This window comes from Gekko japonicus, unplaced genomic scaffold (genome assembly GCF_001447785.1).
Source record: "Gekko japonicus isolate JY-2015 unplaced genomic scaffold, Gekko_japonicus_V1.1 scaffold580, whole genome shotgun sequence".
Taxonomy (NCBI): Eukaryota; Metazoa; Chordata; class Lepidosauria; order Squamata; family Gekkonidae; genus Gekko; species Gekko japonicus.
In genome coordinates, this window is record NW_015165845.1 from 686,905 (window position 1) to 705,643 (window position 18,739).

Below are 18,739 nucleotides of genomic sequence, written 5' to 3' on the forward strand. Positions count from 1 at the left end.
GGAAGCTGGGAAACATGAGAGCAGACCGGTGGGTGCCGCGGTTGCCATGACAACGCTATGGAAGGCGGGTCGCCGTCTACAGGTGAAAAGGGGAGGGGGGGATGAAGGGCTTAGGGAAAGGGAAGGAGGACGGAGGGTTGCCTGCCCTCAGCGGGAGACGGGTGACCGACATGCCAAAGATTGGAGCCGCCGGGAAGGAGGGTAGCCGAAAGTTGTGCTTCGGCAAACCCTCGTGTGGCGTCTCCGACCAAAAGAGGCTCGGGACGCTGGATGCGAGTGTGGCGGCTGTGTGTCGCTGGAGCGGCCGCGGCGATGGCGGGCGCAGACTTTGCCCCGGGGTTCTCCCTCAGGGCAGACGCCGGCTCCGGAGCCGAGCCCTTCTTTCGAAAGGGGGCGGTGGCCTTTATCCCGAGCGGGAAGCCTCTGGCGGCTGCCATGGCGACAGCCAAAGATGCTCTTCAGGTGCTTAATGAGCCCCGACGTAAAAACGGGCCACTTTTGTCTAGGAAGCTCGGGCGCTGGGTCTCCGTCGCCTTAATCCTCCCCGGCAGCTGTTGCCGAGCTGCGTTCCTCAAGGCTAGAGAGCGCTGCGTCCAGAAAAGTAGGGCAGGGGCTGACTCCGGACTCGGAGGGAGGCTTTGTCGGCCGTTTCCCCGCCCCGGGATATATTCGGCGGCTTTACAGTGTGGGTGTGGAGCGAGCTCGTAAGGAAGACAGAACTTTATTATTCATAAAATACATCCGAAGAAGAAAAGTTTTGATAACTAAGTGGCTCAAGTGGAGCTCATAAAGCAGTACCTCGCCTCTTTTCCTGCTGATTTCAACTGGTGCCCTCTGCCGGGAGGGAGGGAGAGAGGGAGAGAGGGAGGGCAAGAAAGAACAGATCTGCCTACATTAGTGGGTCAGGCAAGTGCTTTAATTTTACTGTTTCCTTTGGGTGTTTTTTTTTTAAGGGTTTAGGGTACATATATGCAATCATATTAAACTCAGGAACAACACTAATGAAAGTGCTTAGTGGGGGGCACAAGTGGTTGAGCAAATTAAAGTTGCTAATGGCTCTTGCATTGTCTTGTGCCTAGAGGAACAGTGTGGTAAATAGATCAGCTATATCGGACTCTGTTTACACTCATTTCCTTCTAGGAATAGAATTGAAGGGCCAAAATACTAAATTTTCTGATGAGTAGGTCATGCTTTCAAATATTAATTTACTGTATGGTCCAAATGTTTAATTTTGGTCACTTAAGGACTCCCCTATTTTACTAACTTCCTCTTTAATAATTCTGTGAAACCTGAAGGTATTTCAGATGTCTAACACCTTTTGAACATAATTTAAACTTTTGAGAAACTGATATTTTATCTCCTGTGCCTTTAGATCAAGGCTTACTTGTAATCTGATCAATGTAACAGACTCCTCTAAGTAAATAACAACTGAATTGAAATGAGATGGCAGTGATGCCTGTTACTTTCTACTGTCATTGGTCTCTATGGAGATTTCCTGATTTGTGATATGTCCTTGCAGGAGAACCATGACTTCTTGCACAAGCCACAAAAAGCTTTTTGTCTGCATTTTGTGTCTTGGTGTTTAGAAAAGTAATGTAAAATACTAGACATTACTGATATTTCTGAATTATTCTTGCGACCTTGGACTCAGTTAAAAGTGTCTCATGGGAGATGTTAGCTTCCATATGACTGATGGGTAAATGGCTGGAAAGAAACAGGGAAATTTTCTGACTGAGAGCTTCAGCTGTTCCCGATTTGTCACTGTAGCACTAAATTATTGTTGGAGTTGTGTTGTTTTTTAGGCAAAAACATATATAGCACAGCATAGGAGTATTCTGTACATCAGATTTTCCCAGCTATAAGATTCTGATGTGCATAGACCAAAGTTTATTGTGCTAGCTGAATTTACATCTGATGTAGCTTCCCAAATAAAAGTCTTCTATGCATACAGATAATTGTACAACAAAACATCCTCAAGTACACAGTGCAATCCCAAGAACACTTTGCTGCGAGTAAGCCCACTGCTTAGGATTGCTATCATAGCTAGTGGAAAGGATGCCTTTGTAATTATGGGAATTGTTGTTCGCTGAAACCAAAGATGGTTGGATGGAATAAGTGTGTGAACTAGAAAAAATACTGCATAATTAAGCTGTAATGCATTTGTAATTAAACTCTTATTTAATTTTTTCATATTAGTTTTACTTTAAGGAACATCCACAATGAGTTACAAGAAGGACACTAGCGAATCTGCCGACAGTGGAGATTCCATAGAAACTGGAGAATATGAAGATGACTTTGAAAAGGACCTTGAATGGCTAATTAATGAAGAGGAAAAAGGTATCTCTGATAACACACAGGTACTTATAAAATGCTACATTTGTTGTCTTGTGTCAGTATCTAAATGGCATGTGAAATATAATATGTTGAATATAGCTGAGAACTAAAGGCCTTTTGAATTCATCCCCCAATGTTTCCATATCACTTGCTAAATCTTGGGGAAATTTCTGGAGTGGGTCATGAAGCATCTTTCAGACACATTTATGGCTATGGTTCTGATCCAGAACTGATTTTTTGGCGGTGAACTTCCATGCTGCTTCATTTCAGTTACATACTTGTGCTACTTTTCCCTCATGTTTTCCCTGAGGTTTGCATATTGACGATACATTGCTGCAGAAAAATAACATGAGTCATTACACATTTTATTTAATCTTTCTGCCTTTTTTTTTTTTAAACACACTCAGACGGAGAGAGACCAATACTGGCAGGTATAGACTTATAGGAGACATCCAATCATTATAGAGACATGTAGCCCAGAGGGGGAAAGGTGGAACTCCTTTGGAGCTCCTTGCTAATGCTATCACCAAAGTTTGTGCACGCTTTTTTTTAAAAGGGGGAATGGCGTTGATTTGGGGACATGTGCAATGAAAATATGGAAAAACACACAGAGGCAGTGCGGGGTACTACACACTATGTGGAATGCCCATTTCAGTGCACTGTTGGGAGCAGCCTACACAGTGAGCTAAATGCTGAACAATACTGCCATCTGGGAGACACCAATGTAAGGACCTGAGGTGCTGATCTGAAGAGAGAAGTCCTTTTCTCCTTGAAGGGTCGTGGCCCCCCCCCCCCAATGTTAATAATCTCTTACTTAAGTAGAGATGATAGTTTTTCCTCTGGATTTCCTAAGCAATGCATTCTTGGTGAAAGTGAGAGTATAGTTGGACTAAGAGCTGGTAGACTTGGGTTCATTTTTGTACTATGTTATGTAGCTCACTGGATGACCTTGGGTCAGTCATTGACTTCAATCTCAGCCAGATTTCCATGGGTACAAGGAAGGAGAGAGATTTTACCAATCCCAGTATGGGAGGCCTCTGATTTCTATCAAAGCTCTTTTTGGGGGTCCGTTGTCCCCCCCAAAAGCAGCATTTTGGCAGATATTTTGGGCTGGAGGGATTGGTAAAAATCACTCCCTCTGTGGAAATCTAGGCAGGATCCAACCCATTCTCTTTCACACTAACCTACTTTGCAGAGGTGTTTTGAAGATAAAATAGAAGGGACGAGAAAGAACTATACATCCAGTGCATTTTCTTCCCCCTCTTTCTTCAGGGAGCTCAGAGAGAACATTATTTAATTTCTAAGGCTGGATAATTTTTGACTGTTCGACAGAATGTAATAGTAGTTGTTTGTTCGGGCCAATGTGAAGACAAAAAAGAGAGAGGGGGAGGGTTTTGTGTCCAAAGCTTATCTAGATCCCTGCTGGCAAAACAAAATTGTGAATAATAATATATTTAAACCAGGAATGATTGGTGTTGGTTGTCTGACTCCAATTACTCACATTAATTTTCATTCTTACGAAACCAAATTGGCTTACTGTCAGTAACCAGTATGGATCTGTAAGAGTGAAACATAGACAATCAGTAACCAGTATGGATCTGTAAGAGTGAAACATAGACAATATAAGCAGAGCATTATGCTTTCCATGCATTGGTGCCTATGCCAGGTGACAGAATCCTATTTTCTTAATTTAGCACAAAGAATTTTTAATAGTTGTGGAGAAAAGTTGCAAAGGAATATCAAAGGATTTTTGTCTAGGATTTCAAAGGGCTCCAAAAGCAACACCTCTGTGCCTGGTTTGGCTCCTAATCTCTCTGACTTGACTATAGCTGCTTTCTTTTTGCCTTCCCATATCTTGCAAATATATTTTGAATGTTACAAAAATGGTAACCTGAATCAATTCTGCCAATTAACTAAATTTGCTTAGAATCTGTATTGTGAGGCTGTCCATGTCAATAAAACATCAGGCATCTGCATTGTTTATCTATTGTAGTTGCATTGTTCTTTCTCTGAAGAGTTCAATGTAGTATTTTTAACTTTGCAGCAGTACTGTAAAGTACATAAGGTTTACACATAGAGACAAGGATAATTAGTGAGTATCACAGATCAGCAGAGATTTGAACTTGGGTTTCTCATGACCAAGTATAACATTGGAGATGTTGAACCTTGTTACCTGTTCTTTTAGATGTTTTTACAGTTTTGAACTTCAGCTATAAAGGTCATTTGATTACTAGGGAAAGGGAGAAAATCCAGAAAGGAGGTTTTGTGGTACCTTAAAGATGAAGAGATTCACTGTGGCATAAGCTTTTATAGGCTAGACCCCCCGTGGTCAGATGCATGCTGTGTTCAGTTGGCATGAAGTGTGTCTTTGTCTGTCCTAATTGAGGATTACAGAAACTCATGCCACAGTATAGCTGTTAGCCTTCAGAGTGCCACAAGACTCCTTTTTGTTTCTTTTTTTTGCTTTTGTCTTTTGCTGCAGACCAATATGGCTACCACTCTGCAACTTACAGAAGGAAAAGTTGTCTTGGAAACTCTGAATGTTATGATATCCCAGTTAATGCCAATATACAGGAATGTTAATTCTTTTTAAAAGAAAGGCTATATACAAATCTTAAAAGACTTCAGGCCTTTAAAACATATGGGAGTGAATCCTAACTATGTTTTGAAACGAACAGTCTTCCATCAGCAGCTAAGGAATGTGATTTTTGATAATATGCCTGCTCTACTGACACCCACTTAGGCATGGGATCATGATTTCAGGGGAACAGCAGATTGCTTGGGAGTTGTTTATATGCATGTCACTCTGCCTGTGTCAAATAGGATCAATGCCATAATCCACGTGCACTCAAATTGTTATTTACTCTTCTAATGCAAGTAGTTATTTTTAATTTCTTCTTAGAATCATGAAGAAAATGAAGAGGAGGTTGAAACGAATATTAACAAAGAAGACCAGGAAGAAAGAAGAAATACTTCAAAAGAGCCTCCTGAACCTGAGGAAGCTCTGAAGGATGAGAGGAGGAACTCTTCAAAAGAGCCTCCAAATCCTAAAGAAGCTCTGAAGGATGAAGGGCTGCAAAATCAAGCAGGTAGTCCCATGAGATGGTTGGAGCAAATGTCTGATACTGACAGTGAAAGCTCTTGTCAGGAATCAAACCAGGAGGACTTGGAAGAGGATGATGAAGAAATAAAGCGTTACATCTTGGGGAAAATTGAAGAAGCCAACAAACTTCTCTTGTCTCAAGAACCTTTGGATGAAAATAAAGAGAAGAAACTAAAATTCAAGGATCATCTAGTAGATCTTGAAGTTCCTCCTTTGAATGCTATTGAAATTGATAAAAATGATCCTCACAGAGAAAGGGACATTTCAGGTAGGCTGTCTCAGTTTCACATTTCTAATGAACCAGGACAGGAAGATATACCTTTTCCTATTAATGGTGCTTTGGATGATGAACACAAGGATGGCAAAATCTTAGTGGAAAGAGATGGGAAGTTCGAACTCCTGAGTATTCGTGACATTGAGAGCCAAGGCTTCTTCCCTCCACTCAGTGTTTCTTTCAGTGACATTGAAGCTCAACATATTTCTCCTAAATCTTCCCACGCGGCTGTTTTTGGCACTTTCTGTCTAACGAAAGAAGAGACCCTATCATCTACATCTTGCTCTCCTTCCAGAGAAGGGTTTCTGTATTTCCCCCAACCACCCCCCATTCGTCCAAGCTCTGCCATCAACATTACAAGGAATGTGGAAAGAGGGAAAAGTCCACGCAGGGTGCAATCTGCAAATGTGGGTATAAGAAGTTCCACATATTGTCTGTCGCCCAGGCAGAAAGAACTGCAAAAGCAAATGGAACAAAGAAGAGAGAGATTAAGGAAACAGGTGAGAGTACCAAGGAGATGAACAGATTAGAGGGTTTATTCCTTTTATACCTCCTTTCCTGCTAAGATCAATAGGCAGGTCTTTGTGCCAAGTCCCATCATTAAAAGCAGCTAGTTCACTTGCAGTCAGGAGGCAAGGCTTGTTTCATCCTGGTCTAGAAGCTTTGGGATGAACTGTTTAGGGATATATATGCCAGTATACATCTTTTAGTTCTCAGAGAGAGGAGCGATACTTGCCTTTTAAAACTGGCTTTTAGAGGGTGGTGCTGTTTTTAACACGGATGAGATCTGGAGTCCATCCAGTCCAGCATCTGCTTTATCATACTGGCCAGCCATATACCTCTATAATGGTTACAAGTAGTCCCACAGAAACTGATATTCAGAGGTAGCCTCTATAATGGTTACAAGTAGACCATGTTATTAGTCCCACAGAAACTGATATTCAGAGGTATAGTCTTGTTGAAAATGGAGGTTCTGTTTAACTGAGATAATTGGTGTTTGTAGATATATCCTGTCTATTCTCTAAAGTCATGAAAGCCATGTCCATTTCCAGAATATTATAGTATTGTTCTGTTATGGCTATGAATTGACTAATTGGTGTTTGTAGACATATCCTGTATGAACAGATTTAATCTATTCTCTAAAGTCATGAAAGCCATGTCCATTTCCAGAATATTATAGTATTGTTCTGTTATGGCTATGAATTCCATAATTTAATTATGCACTGTGCAACTTCATCGTATTTTTATGATTAAAAAAAAATTCTGTACATATAAACACAAACTTACATGAATCTGCTTTGTACTAAGTCAGACCATTGACCTGTCAAGGTCAGTGTTGTCAACTCAGACAGGTGCCAGTTCTCCAGAATGTCACAGAGAGATCTTCATATCAACTGATTATTTTAACTGGACATGCCAAGAAATCCAGAGCAAGCACCATAAAGAAGTGGGAGTAGAATTCTATGAAAAAAACCTACATATTTTGCTTTTTAAAAGTAGTAAGGATTACTAAAGCAGTTACTGTGACTTAGGACTTTAAAAAGATGAAGCTATGTGTGCATTCAAATCTTGTTACCTGAATCAGGCTAAATTTGATATGTTCCCATGAACCATATACATTTTTCTGTCAGTGCAGATGGTAGCTTCCCTTCTGATTAATTTTCTTCTGTAGTATGAAATCAGAAGTAGGGGAATGGTACTTAATGTAGAAGTACTTAGTACTTCTGCTGCGGTGGCTCAAGTGGTTAAGACGCTGAACTGCAGACCGGAAGGTCAGTAGTTCAGCAGTTTGAGACGTAAGTGCTGCATGACGGAGTGAGCGCCCGTCTCTGGCCCCAGCTCCTGCCAACCTAGCAGTTTGAAAGCAAGAAATTGCAAGTAGATAAATAGGTACCGCTTCAGTGGGAAGGTAACAGCGTTCCGTGCACCTCAGTGTCTAGTCATGCCAGCCACATGATCATGGAAATGTCTTTGAACAGCGCTGGCTCTTCGGCTTGGAAATGGAGATGAGCACCGCATCCCTAGTCAGACTTAACTGGCTTTCGAGCAAGGGAAACCTTTACCTACTTAGGTACTTAATGCAGAAGGATAAACATATGGAGCAGAGGTCCATCAATAGCTATTAGCATAAGGTATAGATGGAACACTATGTCTGGAGCAGTGATGCTCTGTATTCTTGGTGCTTTGGGCGCAACAGTGGGAGGGATTCTGGAATTCTGGCCTTGCTGGTGGACCTGATGGCACCTAGGTTTTGGCCACTGTGTGACACAGCCTGTTGGACTGGATGGGCCATTGGCCTAATCCAACTTGGCTTCTCTTATGTACCAAGCAGTATAAGGCTTTGCCTTGAGAGTCATTAATCTTCAGAGTTACCACCTGTTCTGATTCCACTAATATGTTTGTATAGACATGACTGTCAATACAGTTCTCTTCTTTCTTGAAGATATCTGTACACACAACACTTAAACTGTGCCATCTTGAATCACGCTTTTGCCTCAGTTTTTATTTACCTGGATGTTTTTATTGTTTTCCAGGTTATTGATCTTAATTAGACTATACAGTTATAGCAGCCATTGGAATTGAATTACCATTATTAGATAATATCTGTATTCCAGCTCTTTAAAAAAGTGGCTAGTATAATTTCAAACAGTTTTAATGCAGTTGCTTTAATATGAGACTGCTTAAAAATTCTCATTAAAAATATCAACACAAGGAAGAAGCATGTAAAAGAGAACAAGAGGAGGAGAAAAAGAAAGAAAATGATTTGGTCTTCAAAGCTTGGCTAGAGAAGAAAAAAGGACAAATGCAAGAAGAGAGACGAATTCAACGTGCAAAAGAGCTGGAAGATTTGAACAGAGTAAGTTGATATTGCCTTAGGCTGCTTTGTATGAAATTCCTTGACAAAGGGTGTGGTGCAGCTGCCTTTCATTTCCAAATGGTAGCTGCCAGAATCTTTGTGGACACTGGACCCAAGATCACTTTCCTACAGCTACTGCAGTTACTAGCTACTGAGAAGTTATCTTAAAAGAAATGTGTATGATCATCTGGGTATTTGCATATTAACTTCCATTGCATACCCCCGGCCACATTTACAACATTCCAGCCACCTTGGGGTCCCTTAGAGAACTGCAACACATCTCTTGGATTTCATTTAGCATATTTCATGGCTGGACTGATCTGTGCAGATGTAGAAGAGTGGGGGGGGGGCGCAAGGTAGAGCCATATTGGTCTTTTCAGTTGTGCAAAGAGTCAGGTTCAGGGAGAAATGAAGACTTTTGAAGAGGCATGATACAAAGTAAGAGTCAGTGGGTAAGTAGTGGTATAAGTTGCATTGCTGTTCCAGTGAAATATTAGTGAAGTAAAAAAGAGATTGCATGGGATACTTCAACACATTAAAGGAATGTTCGTTGTGGCATGGATGAGATATTCTGTTGGTGGGAGGCAGTAAATATATGTGTGGGGAGGGCACCATTTGAAGAGGGAATAGAGATGTGTCTTTGGACTATAATAGTTTTTTGCTGGGATTATGAGAGTCTGCTCTGTAAGCTAGTTTGTATCTCCTACTAAAATCACTAGGCAGTTAGTAGTAGGCAAAGTTAAGTGAGGTAGCTCTTGTTTGATCACAGAGAATTTGGAGATTTAGCTCCAGAAAGGAAAATCGTTTAACTAGCTTGAAAAACCAAATGTTACATCTTTTTTCAGGCAAGATCACATTTCTGATAGCAAGGCTTGTAGATGATGGCTGTATGAAAATATAACCCAATATCTAATCAGAAAATTTACAGAATACCCATTTCCCCTGAGAGTCATAACCCTGTGTGACTTTTCAGCCTTGCAGTTGCATTTTGTATGATGGTAAATGGCTATGCCACAGTTTGTTTTGAATAGGGACAAATAACATAAAAGTGCTCACATTTATATTTGCAATCAAGTTGGCAACATGTTTTAAATAAATCATTTGTGACAACAAAATAGATTTGTGTGTTCATTCTTTTAAATAGCAGGATAGCAGAAATCCAGATGAAGCTTTCAGGTTGTGGCTTAAAAAAAAACAACGAGAACATGTGAAAGAAAAACAGCTTGAAAACCAGAAACAGCGGGAAGAGTGCATGTTCTTCCTTCCAAGAACAACAGAAAATGAAAAAGCTTATAAACAGTAAGTTTTTGTTCCTTGTTAATTCCTAGAAAGAGCTTTTGCATTTCTTCCTTTAGCAATTAAATTTGGAACATTAGATTTTTTACCCTATATTCAAAGGGGTCTGGTGGAACACAGTTCCGTTTGAATGAACTGTAGTCCTTCTGGTACAGTAATTTAAAATCAAAATTACATTTTGATTTGTACCATGTGGACCATCACTCATGTACCATGAAGGCTTGTAGTACTGTACTTCCTGGGCTATCAAAGTTCAGCTCGGGACTCCTATCTAGCATAAGCAGAGTGGTGCTCATGTATGTGAAGTTTCTCCCCTTGCACAACCTGCTGTGCCTCCTGGACTCATACCACTGGGGGTCACTGGACTCCCAGCAAAAGCACAGGGATCTGTAGTGAGAAGCAGAAACCAACACCTCCCTTTTCTGTTTGTGTTAACATTGAATTCCAGTGATCACACTGGCAGGTGCCCCTAAAGGCCATGATCGCTACATCACACTGGCTCAGATTAAGTTTGCACTAAACCATGCCACTAGTAAATTCTAGCTGCTTAAGGTGGAAGGGAGCATGTAATCACATGGCACTTTCACCATGGCTTGGCACCATATCTAAAATGTCCCGGCCTGAATAACTCTAGTAGAAAGAGATGCCATGGAGCAGGAATTTCATTTGTTGCTTAAATCTTTATTCTAACTATATGTCAGATGAAGTGGTTTTGCAGTCCCCTTGGTAAGAGACTCAGTTTCCTGACAGCTTGAAAAAATGTACATTATGCTAATTAAATGGACTGTTAGCTAATCTTCAGCACATATGGCAATGATAATTCTATGAAGTTCTTTACAATATTTCATGTCCCTGCAGATGGCTAAAAAAGAAGAGGCAGGAAAAGCGAGCTGAGGTACTGGCTGCCAAAGAGCGATCAAAACAGTTACGGCAGGAAGCCCGAAGAGCAAAACAAATAGAGAACATCCTCTGTTCCATTTCTGAGCCCAGAACACTTCGCTTCACTGACCAGTACAGCTGAGGCTTAGTCACCAGGTGCCTAGCATTTGTCACACAGAGTACCTTATATCTTGATTGGCTGTCTCCTGGAAGCAGCTTCTCCGGGGGCATGTTCCACAATCATTCAATAATGGGTTAATTTTCGCAGTGATTTTACACCCCTCCCTTCCAAAATAGTTCTGTATTTGTGAGTGGCTTGGTTCTTCCACAAAATAAATGCCCATATGGCAATTCTGTGTAAGTCATTTTAAAATAACTGGTCTTAGACCACAGTAATTTCAAGTTAAGCAGCTTGTGGCTCTAGTGCAGTAGATGCCAAGCTAACTTTTAACCATCACTCTACCATCTAATTAAGGGCTGATAATTGTCCTATGAGCATTGCACGTTACTTGTAATAGGGACAAAACCCATGTAATACCTTTTATTAGGAGCAACCAGAATGGCACAGAAGTGTGTGCAGTCTTTTCACTTCTCCAGAACTCATCAGGCTGGATGCTACAAAAATAAGGGGAGTGGAGGAGAGAGAAACAGATACCTCGCCAGCTTTTGTATTTCCAGTGGGAGGAATCCTTTATTGAATTTCTTATTCTCATAATGCCAGGGGTGCGTCATAATACCAGCATCATTTTAAATCTGCATTACCTGCTTAACATTTTGCGAAGGATGCGGGCAAGAGCTCCTTCCAGCTGGCTGAAGATTCATGGAGAACTTGGAAGCTTGCACAGTGTTTTGTGTAATTTTGATTCCTCCTAATAAAATATATTATGTTGCTTTTTTATTCTGGTTTGGACTGGAATGCTGCCTACAACTTTTCCTACTGGGGGGGGGGGAGTGACCATTGCATCTGAGTTCCTTTTTAATCCTTTATGAGCAAACTTCAAAGTACTGTTGTCTGCCTATGAATTTGTTGGATATAAAGTTAACTTCTGCAAACCCCACAAGCATTTACTTCCAGTAAAGAACCTGGCTGCAAAGACAAATAGAAAATATAGTACAGTGGTTTTTTTAAAAGGTAAGGAAATATTCAGAAAGATATATAAAGTTGGATCTAAAAGTTGTGATCTACAGAAAGAATTCCCCAAATGTGGCTCCTGAGGGACACAGGATACTCTTAGAAACATAGATTAAGGTAAGATGCAGTAGAAAGGAGAGATCAGGAAAACGTCACCCAACCACTGCTTTTCACTGGCAGAAACTGACCTTCATATTGAACATCCCCTTCCTGTGAGGACAGGTAACTAGTATCATCAAGTTTTTCTTTTCTCATAGGGAACAGAAGAAATTCGTTCTGTTTTAATAAAATCCACACAATAAATTGACTTGGATTTGTGAAGTCATTTGACACACCAACTCCTAAAATTTGTGGTGTTGCCCACAAAATGGGCATTTTAAAGATGTGAATGTGAATCCCTTTACTGTATGTCTATTCAAGAATAGGTTTAGTTACACTGTACCCTTTCTAGTCTTTGTGTTACTTAGAAAACTATTCAGGATTACCAGCTTTACAAATGTATAAAAACCCATCCACTCAAAAACTGCAATTAACATTTATTGTAAAGGTAGTCTGTAACCCAGACCACAGGGAGCCAAACCCAGAAGCACTTCTTAATCCATGATTTATATAACTATTACCATACTTGAATTCGGAAAGGGGAAAAAAATACAAACATACACATCTTGGTTCCTTGAGGTACAGCTGGAATATCAGCCTTTCCAAGTCTAATAGCACCAGAAGAAGCTTCCTACATGTATACTCCACCACACATGCTTATTCAAGTCACATTAAACCTGTGTTAGAGATACCTCACACACTTAGATGCACATATGCAATAGTTTAAATGCTGTTACTCTTTGGTTTCAATTTCATGTGCAATATCTCATACACTCTAGAATTCACTCAGTCTCAATTGAGAGGATGTTTAAACAGTTTATACCCAAGAGTTGCTTTCAAAAGAAAGAGATTTGTACTTGCTTAGGTAATGTGACTGCTAAAACAGAACTTCAATATGTAACACTGCACTCCTTGCCATTTTAAATTACTTTAACCAAGGAACAGCAGATATCTGCTTCTGTCCAAGATCTGATGCTTGTGGGATTTATTATTCTTTGCTTTCACACATATAAATTGTGTGAGTTTAAGAGACTGTGTACAGTGTAAAATCTGGTCTCATCTAGAAAAGCAGGCAGTGGTGCTCCTGTTGCTGCACTGTGATGCAATCCTGAAAGCGCTAGACTGACAGCAGAACTTCTTGACAAGCCTAAAAGCAGAAAGGAGCCCATCCCTTTAGACAAACCGCAACAGAGTTAACAGTGTAGATCCCAGCTAAAGTGTACTGATGCAACAGTTCTAGCTTCTGGCCAACTTTAAAGAACTATCAGTTCTCCCTGGCAGTGGTTGCAGCAGTTGAAAGTGATGTTTTCATATCTAGTGTATGGGTGAAATCGTCCTATATTCTTCTTTGGTGAAAGGAAAGAGGCTGGTGAAGACAAAGAAAGTTCGGGTGATGCTTCTGTACAGGCACCAGGATCCAGCATTCTTAACACCTGAAGGGAAATAATGATAAATCAGGAGTTTTGCACAGTGTCTGTTCACAAAGGAGGAGTAGCTGTTGGAAACAGCATTAAAGTTGGAAAAGTGGCATTTGTCTCTACCAGATTCCATCACAAAAACTATATGGGTAAGGAGGAAGGATTTGAGCTTCAGTGATGGCTGGGACAGTTCCAGAGGTCAAAGGTTGCCCCTGTCAATAGAAGTTATTCAGCCAACATTCTCTATGGTTGCAGCTTCTGGGTAGGGTAAAAAAGAAACTTCTGTCATGGTTGCACAGCTGCTTACTAGGCTATAGAACAAATCCTTAGAAACGGAAAGGGCAGTAAAGGAGGAAACAGGAGAAAAAATAGGAGGAAATACACTAGCACAAATGTAGTTACTTGGGGTGAAATACAATGAACCATGAATGGAATGAATTACTGGACCCATATCGTGTTGAAAAATTGCGCAAGGTGGATGGAAGTGCTGAACACTGCAGCAAGAGAGGGAAAATGGCAGAAATCACTTGGAATGAGCTCTTGCTCTGTTCACAGAAATGCACAAGGTGGAGGTGGGGGAGATTGCAGCAATTTGTCAACAAGGTTGTCTAAGCTGTACTAAACAGTGGTTGAGGGTCAGACCTTGCAGTTGCTTTCACAGCTCTTAAGATGTGCAGCTGAAAATACAATCTGCTAAAACCAAGGAAATGAAATGAAGGAAAAACTCAGTTCATTGTCGACTTGAACAAAAGGTAAAATAAAAAAGATACAGTTCACATAATAATACATGTTTTCTTAAGTGCCTGGAAGAAGAGGTGGATGATATCTGGAACCCTCAGTGAATTGAGGTAGAGGTAAATCAGCCTGTCTTTGTTTGACCTGAAGTTTACACTTCACCCCCTTTTCCCTATCAATGACTGATCAGAGTGAGGCTAAAACTGTCCTATTCTTAAGTGATGAACACCTTGGTAAGCAGAGGTATCTTAAGTTTATGAGTGTGAATTTTTTTGATTCACACAATACACAATAGTGAGCTTTTCAATACTGGCCCCAAAGTTTCTGCTAGCTAAGAAAAATTTATTTGCATTTCCTGAAGGCAAGCTTGACAGAGCCTCTTTTTAGCATTCCAAGTGGTAACCAGATTAGAACCAAGATTTTTTACCATTTCAGCCATTAAAAAAAAACAGCAGGAGTGTTGCACAGTTCTGTAGGTGAGGAGTTCTTTTTGGGACTGTTAGATGCATCAGCATTTCCAAGGAGATGAGAGGTCACTGCTCTAGCCAATTTATGATTCACAGCTGCTAGCTCTGCTGTACTGTGAGGCTGTGCACTAGGATAGTAAGTCTGTTGTCTCCCCCACTGCAGAGAAACTAGCAGCTCTTCCAGCAATCTGTACAGGAAATAAAGGTAACAAGTTGATTTTGATTATAAGCTTGATAGAGGTGAGAGATTTACTAGGCCATATGAGCGGCAGAGTGAGCAGTTGAAAAGGATCATATTAGCTATGAGAACCGTCCTGTTGCTAGGAAACAGCATTGTGAGGAAGCCTATGTATGTAGGTTCTGTGCCCACAAATCGCTTATTGCACATAGGTGGCGCAGGGCCAGAGCGCACTGGTGTCTGTTCACCCTCTGGTATGCTGATTTCAGCATAATGTGTGTAGTGGGGCTAGATTTTCCAGTATGACTTAAAGAGCCATGACAATCCTTAGGTAAAAGTGGGAAGCCACATTATGTTGAAAGCATATCAAGTCAATCTTGGATTTTCTCCTGGGTGGGGGTAGGATACGGCTAAAATTGGAGGATGATGCAGATGGCTGATACACCCCCTATGTATGTGAAGCCACAGGTCCAAGATAAGGTGGCATCCCCCCCCTTAGTAAGCTTCAACAGGCCTGATTCTCTCATTCACCCCTCTTTTCTTCCATTATATTTATGGTAACTCCATGATGACTAATGTACAGAAGAAATACAAAGAAAAGAAGAGAAGTTTGCCAGGTAACCTATGAATGAGAACTGTCCTAGTGGCATGAAAGTCTGACACATCAAATCGTTGAAGACATAACACCAGAATTCTTACTTTTGTGTAGCAATCATTTCTTGCCGAAACTGGTCCCGTTCACTTAGCAGACCCTGAATTGCACTTTGAGCATCCCTGGTTTGACGCTGGAGAATTGCTCTGAAGTTAGTCAGCTCATCAGTCATGACTCTGCAGAAGAAGAAATGCCAGATGTCTTTTATGCAGAGAATATCACTTAAAATTCTAATTAAAATTCTACATTAGCAGATGGGCTTGGTGTTTATACTTCAGACCTTTCAATACTTACAGGATGAGCTCCTAAACTGACATTGGAAAATCTTACACAAAACTTGTTTATTTTACATCTCAAATTAACCAAAGCCACTGTAATGTGACATCTCAGCCTTCCCGTGATGCAGTTTAGGCTAAGAGAGAGTGGCCTTGGGCCTGAGACACAGAGTGAATGTTGTGGCTGAGTGGGGAACTGAATGCAAATCACATACTACGAGCTTTTCTAATGTGGAGGTCCTATTAAAATCACTGGCTATCATCCAAGTAATGACTGCAAGATGAAAAGAAGTAGCAAAATAGAAGGGTTATTTTGGTCACTTTATTGTTCAGGAGTGTTTAAGTTGTGCTTTTTAACCTTGGGACTGGAGCACTGCTATTGGTCAAGAACAAGCTGAAACCCCATGGCAATCATATCCATTGTATTTAGGCTTGTGAAGCAAGCCAAGAACATACCTAGGAAACCAAGACTAACTTGTCAGGGAAGAGTAATACAGGTCTCTCACAGTGAATATGCTGCAATTCAGCAACCGGAAGAGGGAAGGTATGGAGTGCTAGGACTACGCAAGAAGCAGTCAATGTGTGCCCAGGTTGTCATCAGTTTTGCCTTGTAAAGACCTGGTGGACCTTCCAAGAGTCAAATGGCATTCTTGAGAGGAGCAATGGAGAAGTTAGCTAGGACCAACAACTGTGTGCGGCATACCCATTCCTTCTGGCCTTCCACCCTCTTGGCAGAGTTTCCTCCTATTTCGCTGCACTATACTGCCTACAATGCCAGGGCAATCATAAGTAAGGGGGTAGAGTTTTGACCTGGATGGCCCAGACTAGTCCAATCATGCCAGATCTCAGAAGATAAGCAGGGTAGCCCTGGTTAGTAGTTGGATGGGAGACCACCAAGGAATCTGAGGGTTGCTACACAGAGGCAGGAAATGGCATACCACTACTGAACATCTCTTGTCTTGAAAACCCTATGGGGTTGCCATAAATCAGCTGTGACTTGACAGCAAAAAAAAAAGTTTTGACATGCTTCTCTCCCACCAATATGATCTTGGGGTAAGGACTATACTTGAACATTAAGGACCCATTAACCTCCAACACCTTCCTGTTTCTTATAAAGACTACCCATTTCTTATAAATCCATTAAAGGGCGTGATGGTAAGTCTGTACTCATCAAGACCTTTTCTCAAGGTTAGGAAGCAAGACCAGGCACTTCCCCCCGCCCCTGCCTAAGGACTGTTGGGGAATCTGAACATCTCAAGATATAGAAGTCTTCCTACCCTGTATAGTAAGGAAGCTATTTTATTAGCTAGGGCTATTGTGGTCTTTGAGGGAGGACTCATTGGGGCTGTTCCTGGCAGCAACCACTGAACAACTTGGTACCACATGATTTGCATGACTCACCCAGGACTGGCTGCTTGCTACTGTTAAACAACAGCCACCACACAAAAGACAGTATAGTCTAATGGTTAGATCTTTGACATGGTCTCTCTGCTTCACACCCATGGGATACAGTGCGCATGCGCTGGATCGATCGGTATTGTAGCAAGCTCTAACGGATTTTCGCGCCCAGACCTCAGGCATGCGCAGGAACCCCCACCACGCATGCCCAGAGGGGTGGGTGCAGACATCCCGCCAGTTCCTTTCTTTCTGCCACGCTGGAAGCACCTTTCCTTGGTCGGTCAGATTGGTAGCTATTTTCCTCAGAGGCTCTTTGGATTTCTCTTCAGGTTTTTCTCTTAGTTTTCACCCTTCCTTCGCTTCTTCGTTTTTTCTTAAAAAAAAAGAAGACTTTATTTAGTTTTGAGGGGGAAGTTTTTTGTCCTACCTCAGTTTGGCCTTCCCCCCCCCCCACCCCTCTTTCTTCTCCATCCATTTTATTTTATGGAGAAAAGGTGGGGTTTTTTTCAAGCGTTGTAAAGCGTGCAGCAGTAAGCTCGCTCTGCCGGACGGCCAAACTGTTTGTATTTTTTGTCTTGGTGAGACGCACCGACCGGAGTCCTGCAGGCATTGTGTCAAGTTCTCCAATCAAACTAGGAAGAACTGAGCGGTGCATCTCCGGGTGGCGTTACTAGAGAATCGGCACTAAATCCTGCTTCCGCCATGGATCCAGAAGTACCAGTGAGACCATCGACATTGACGGCTCCGAAATCCTCATCTGACATCGTCCAGTCGATACTGAAACGTCCGATACCGACGGCAGTCTTCTGCGTCCACTCCCGTGATAAAGAAAAAGGAGAAATCGGGTAAAGAGCACAAGTCCGCCAAAAAGGGTTCCTCTAAGGCCCTAAAGGTGTCGAAGGCGGGAAAAGTTGCGGGTTCTGCACCGGGTAACGCCCCTAAGGTGCCCCCCGTTCCGACGACAGTATCAGCATTGGAAGCTCCAGTCGCTCCACTGATGTCCCTCTGCTCAGTCATCGACATTGGCAGTCTCGGAGTTCCGCACCAATATCGATGCAGGTCGGCATCGACAGATCCCTCCAAACACTCAATGTCATCCTCCCCGTCTGTTTGCCGAAGATCGGCCTTTCGATATCGATGATCTGGCTGATAGGAGCCGCTCATGGAGAAGAGATACTACGCTGTCTCCAAGACGTTCCTGCTCTAGGAGTAGATCCCCTCGAGTCTTCCTACCCCCACCACCTCCTGCCCTCTCCTGGGATCACCGTCAACTACATTATCTCTATGGAGCTTATCCACCCGCATCTATGCCGTGGTTGACTCCAGCAGGTTACTCGGATTGGGATTGTTACTCTGCTCACAGATCATGATCACCCCGTAGATCGAGGCCGACACCCTCAGCGTCTCTTTCCTGGACTCCGGATCATGCATCTGATGACCCTTCTCGACATCGACTGGATCAATATCGTCCTCCCAGTCTCCCTATCCCACCGTCAACAGATCCAACCAGTCAGATCAAAACCACTCCAGTACAATTACCAGAGTCCAATTCCTCTGACTCTGCAGATGAGGATTCGGATACGGGATTTCAGATGTACACAGTTCCCCTGACCAGCCTTCCCCGAACCAGGCAGTAGCCGAT

General features: G+C 42.0%; 2 protein-coding genes across 3 annotated transcripts in view; one reads left to right on the plus strand and one right to left on the minus strand.

Moving 5' to 3' along the window:
* CCDC181 (coiled-coil domain containing 181) lies at positions 1–12,170 on the plus strand. 2 transcript variants are annotated; one of them, XM_015411057.1, is made up of 7 exons: positions 1–82; positions 2,197–2,357; positions 5,237–6,211; positions 8,425–8,568; positions 9,713–9,867; positions 10,723–10,899; positions 12,133–12,170. In XM_015411057.1, exons 2-6 carry the CDS (start codon positions 2,220–2,222, stop codon positions 10,883–10,885), a joined length of 1,575 nt encoding a protein of 524 aa, XP_015266543.1. In that variant the 5' UTR covers positions 1–82; positions 2,197–2,219; the 3' UTR covers positions 10,886–10,899; positions 12,133–12,170. The 2 variants fall into 2 exon arrangements, with proteins under 2 accessions (XP_015266543.1, XP_015266542.1); XM_015411056.1 differs by having other exon boundaries at positions 10,723–12,164.
* Positions 12,171–12,406: 236 nt separating this feature from the next.
* Positions 12,407–18,739, minus strand: part of BLZF1 (basic leucine zipper nuclear factor 1) — a 16,701-nt gene continuing 10,368 nt past the window's right edge. Inside the window, exons 6-8 of the mRNA XM_015411054.1 lie at positions 15,472–15,600; positions 14,578–14,782; positions 12,407–13,407 (exon numbers count right to left, since the gene is read on the minus strand). Coding sequence (XP_015266540.1) covers positions 13,228–13,407; positions 14,578–14,782; positions 15,472–15,600 — 514 coding nt within the window. The 3' untranslated portion in view covers positions 12,407–13,227. The remainder of the gene's footprint in view (positions 13,408–14,577; positions 14,783–15,471; positions 15,601–18,739) is intronic.

Coding starts and splice junctions, on each gene's coding strand:
- CCDC181 (XM_015411057.1), top strand. CDS start 2,220: ATGAGTTACAAGAAGGACACTAGCGAATCTGCCGACAGTGGAGATTCC. Junction 2,358..5,236: donor GTATCTCTGATAACACACAG/GTACTTATAAAA, acceptor ATTTCTTCTTAG/AATCATGAAGAAAATGAAGA. Junction 8,569..9,712: donor AGCTGGAAGATTTGAACAGA/GTAAGTTGATAT, acceptor TCTTTTAAATAG/CAGGATAGCAGAAATCCAGA.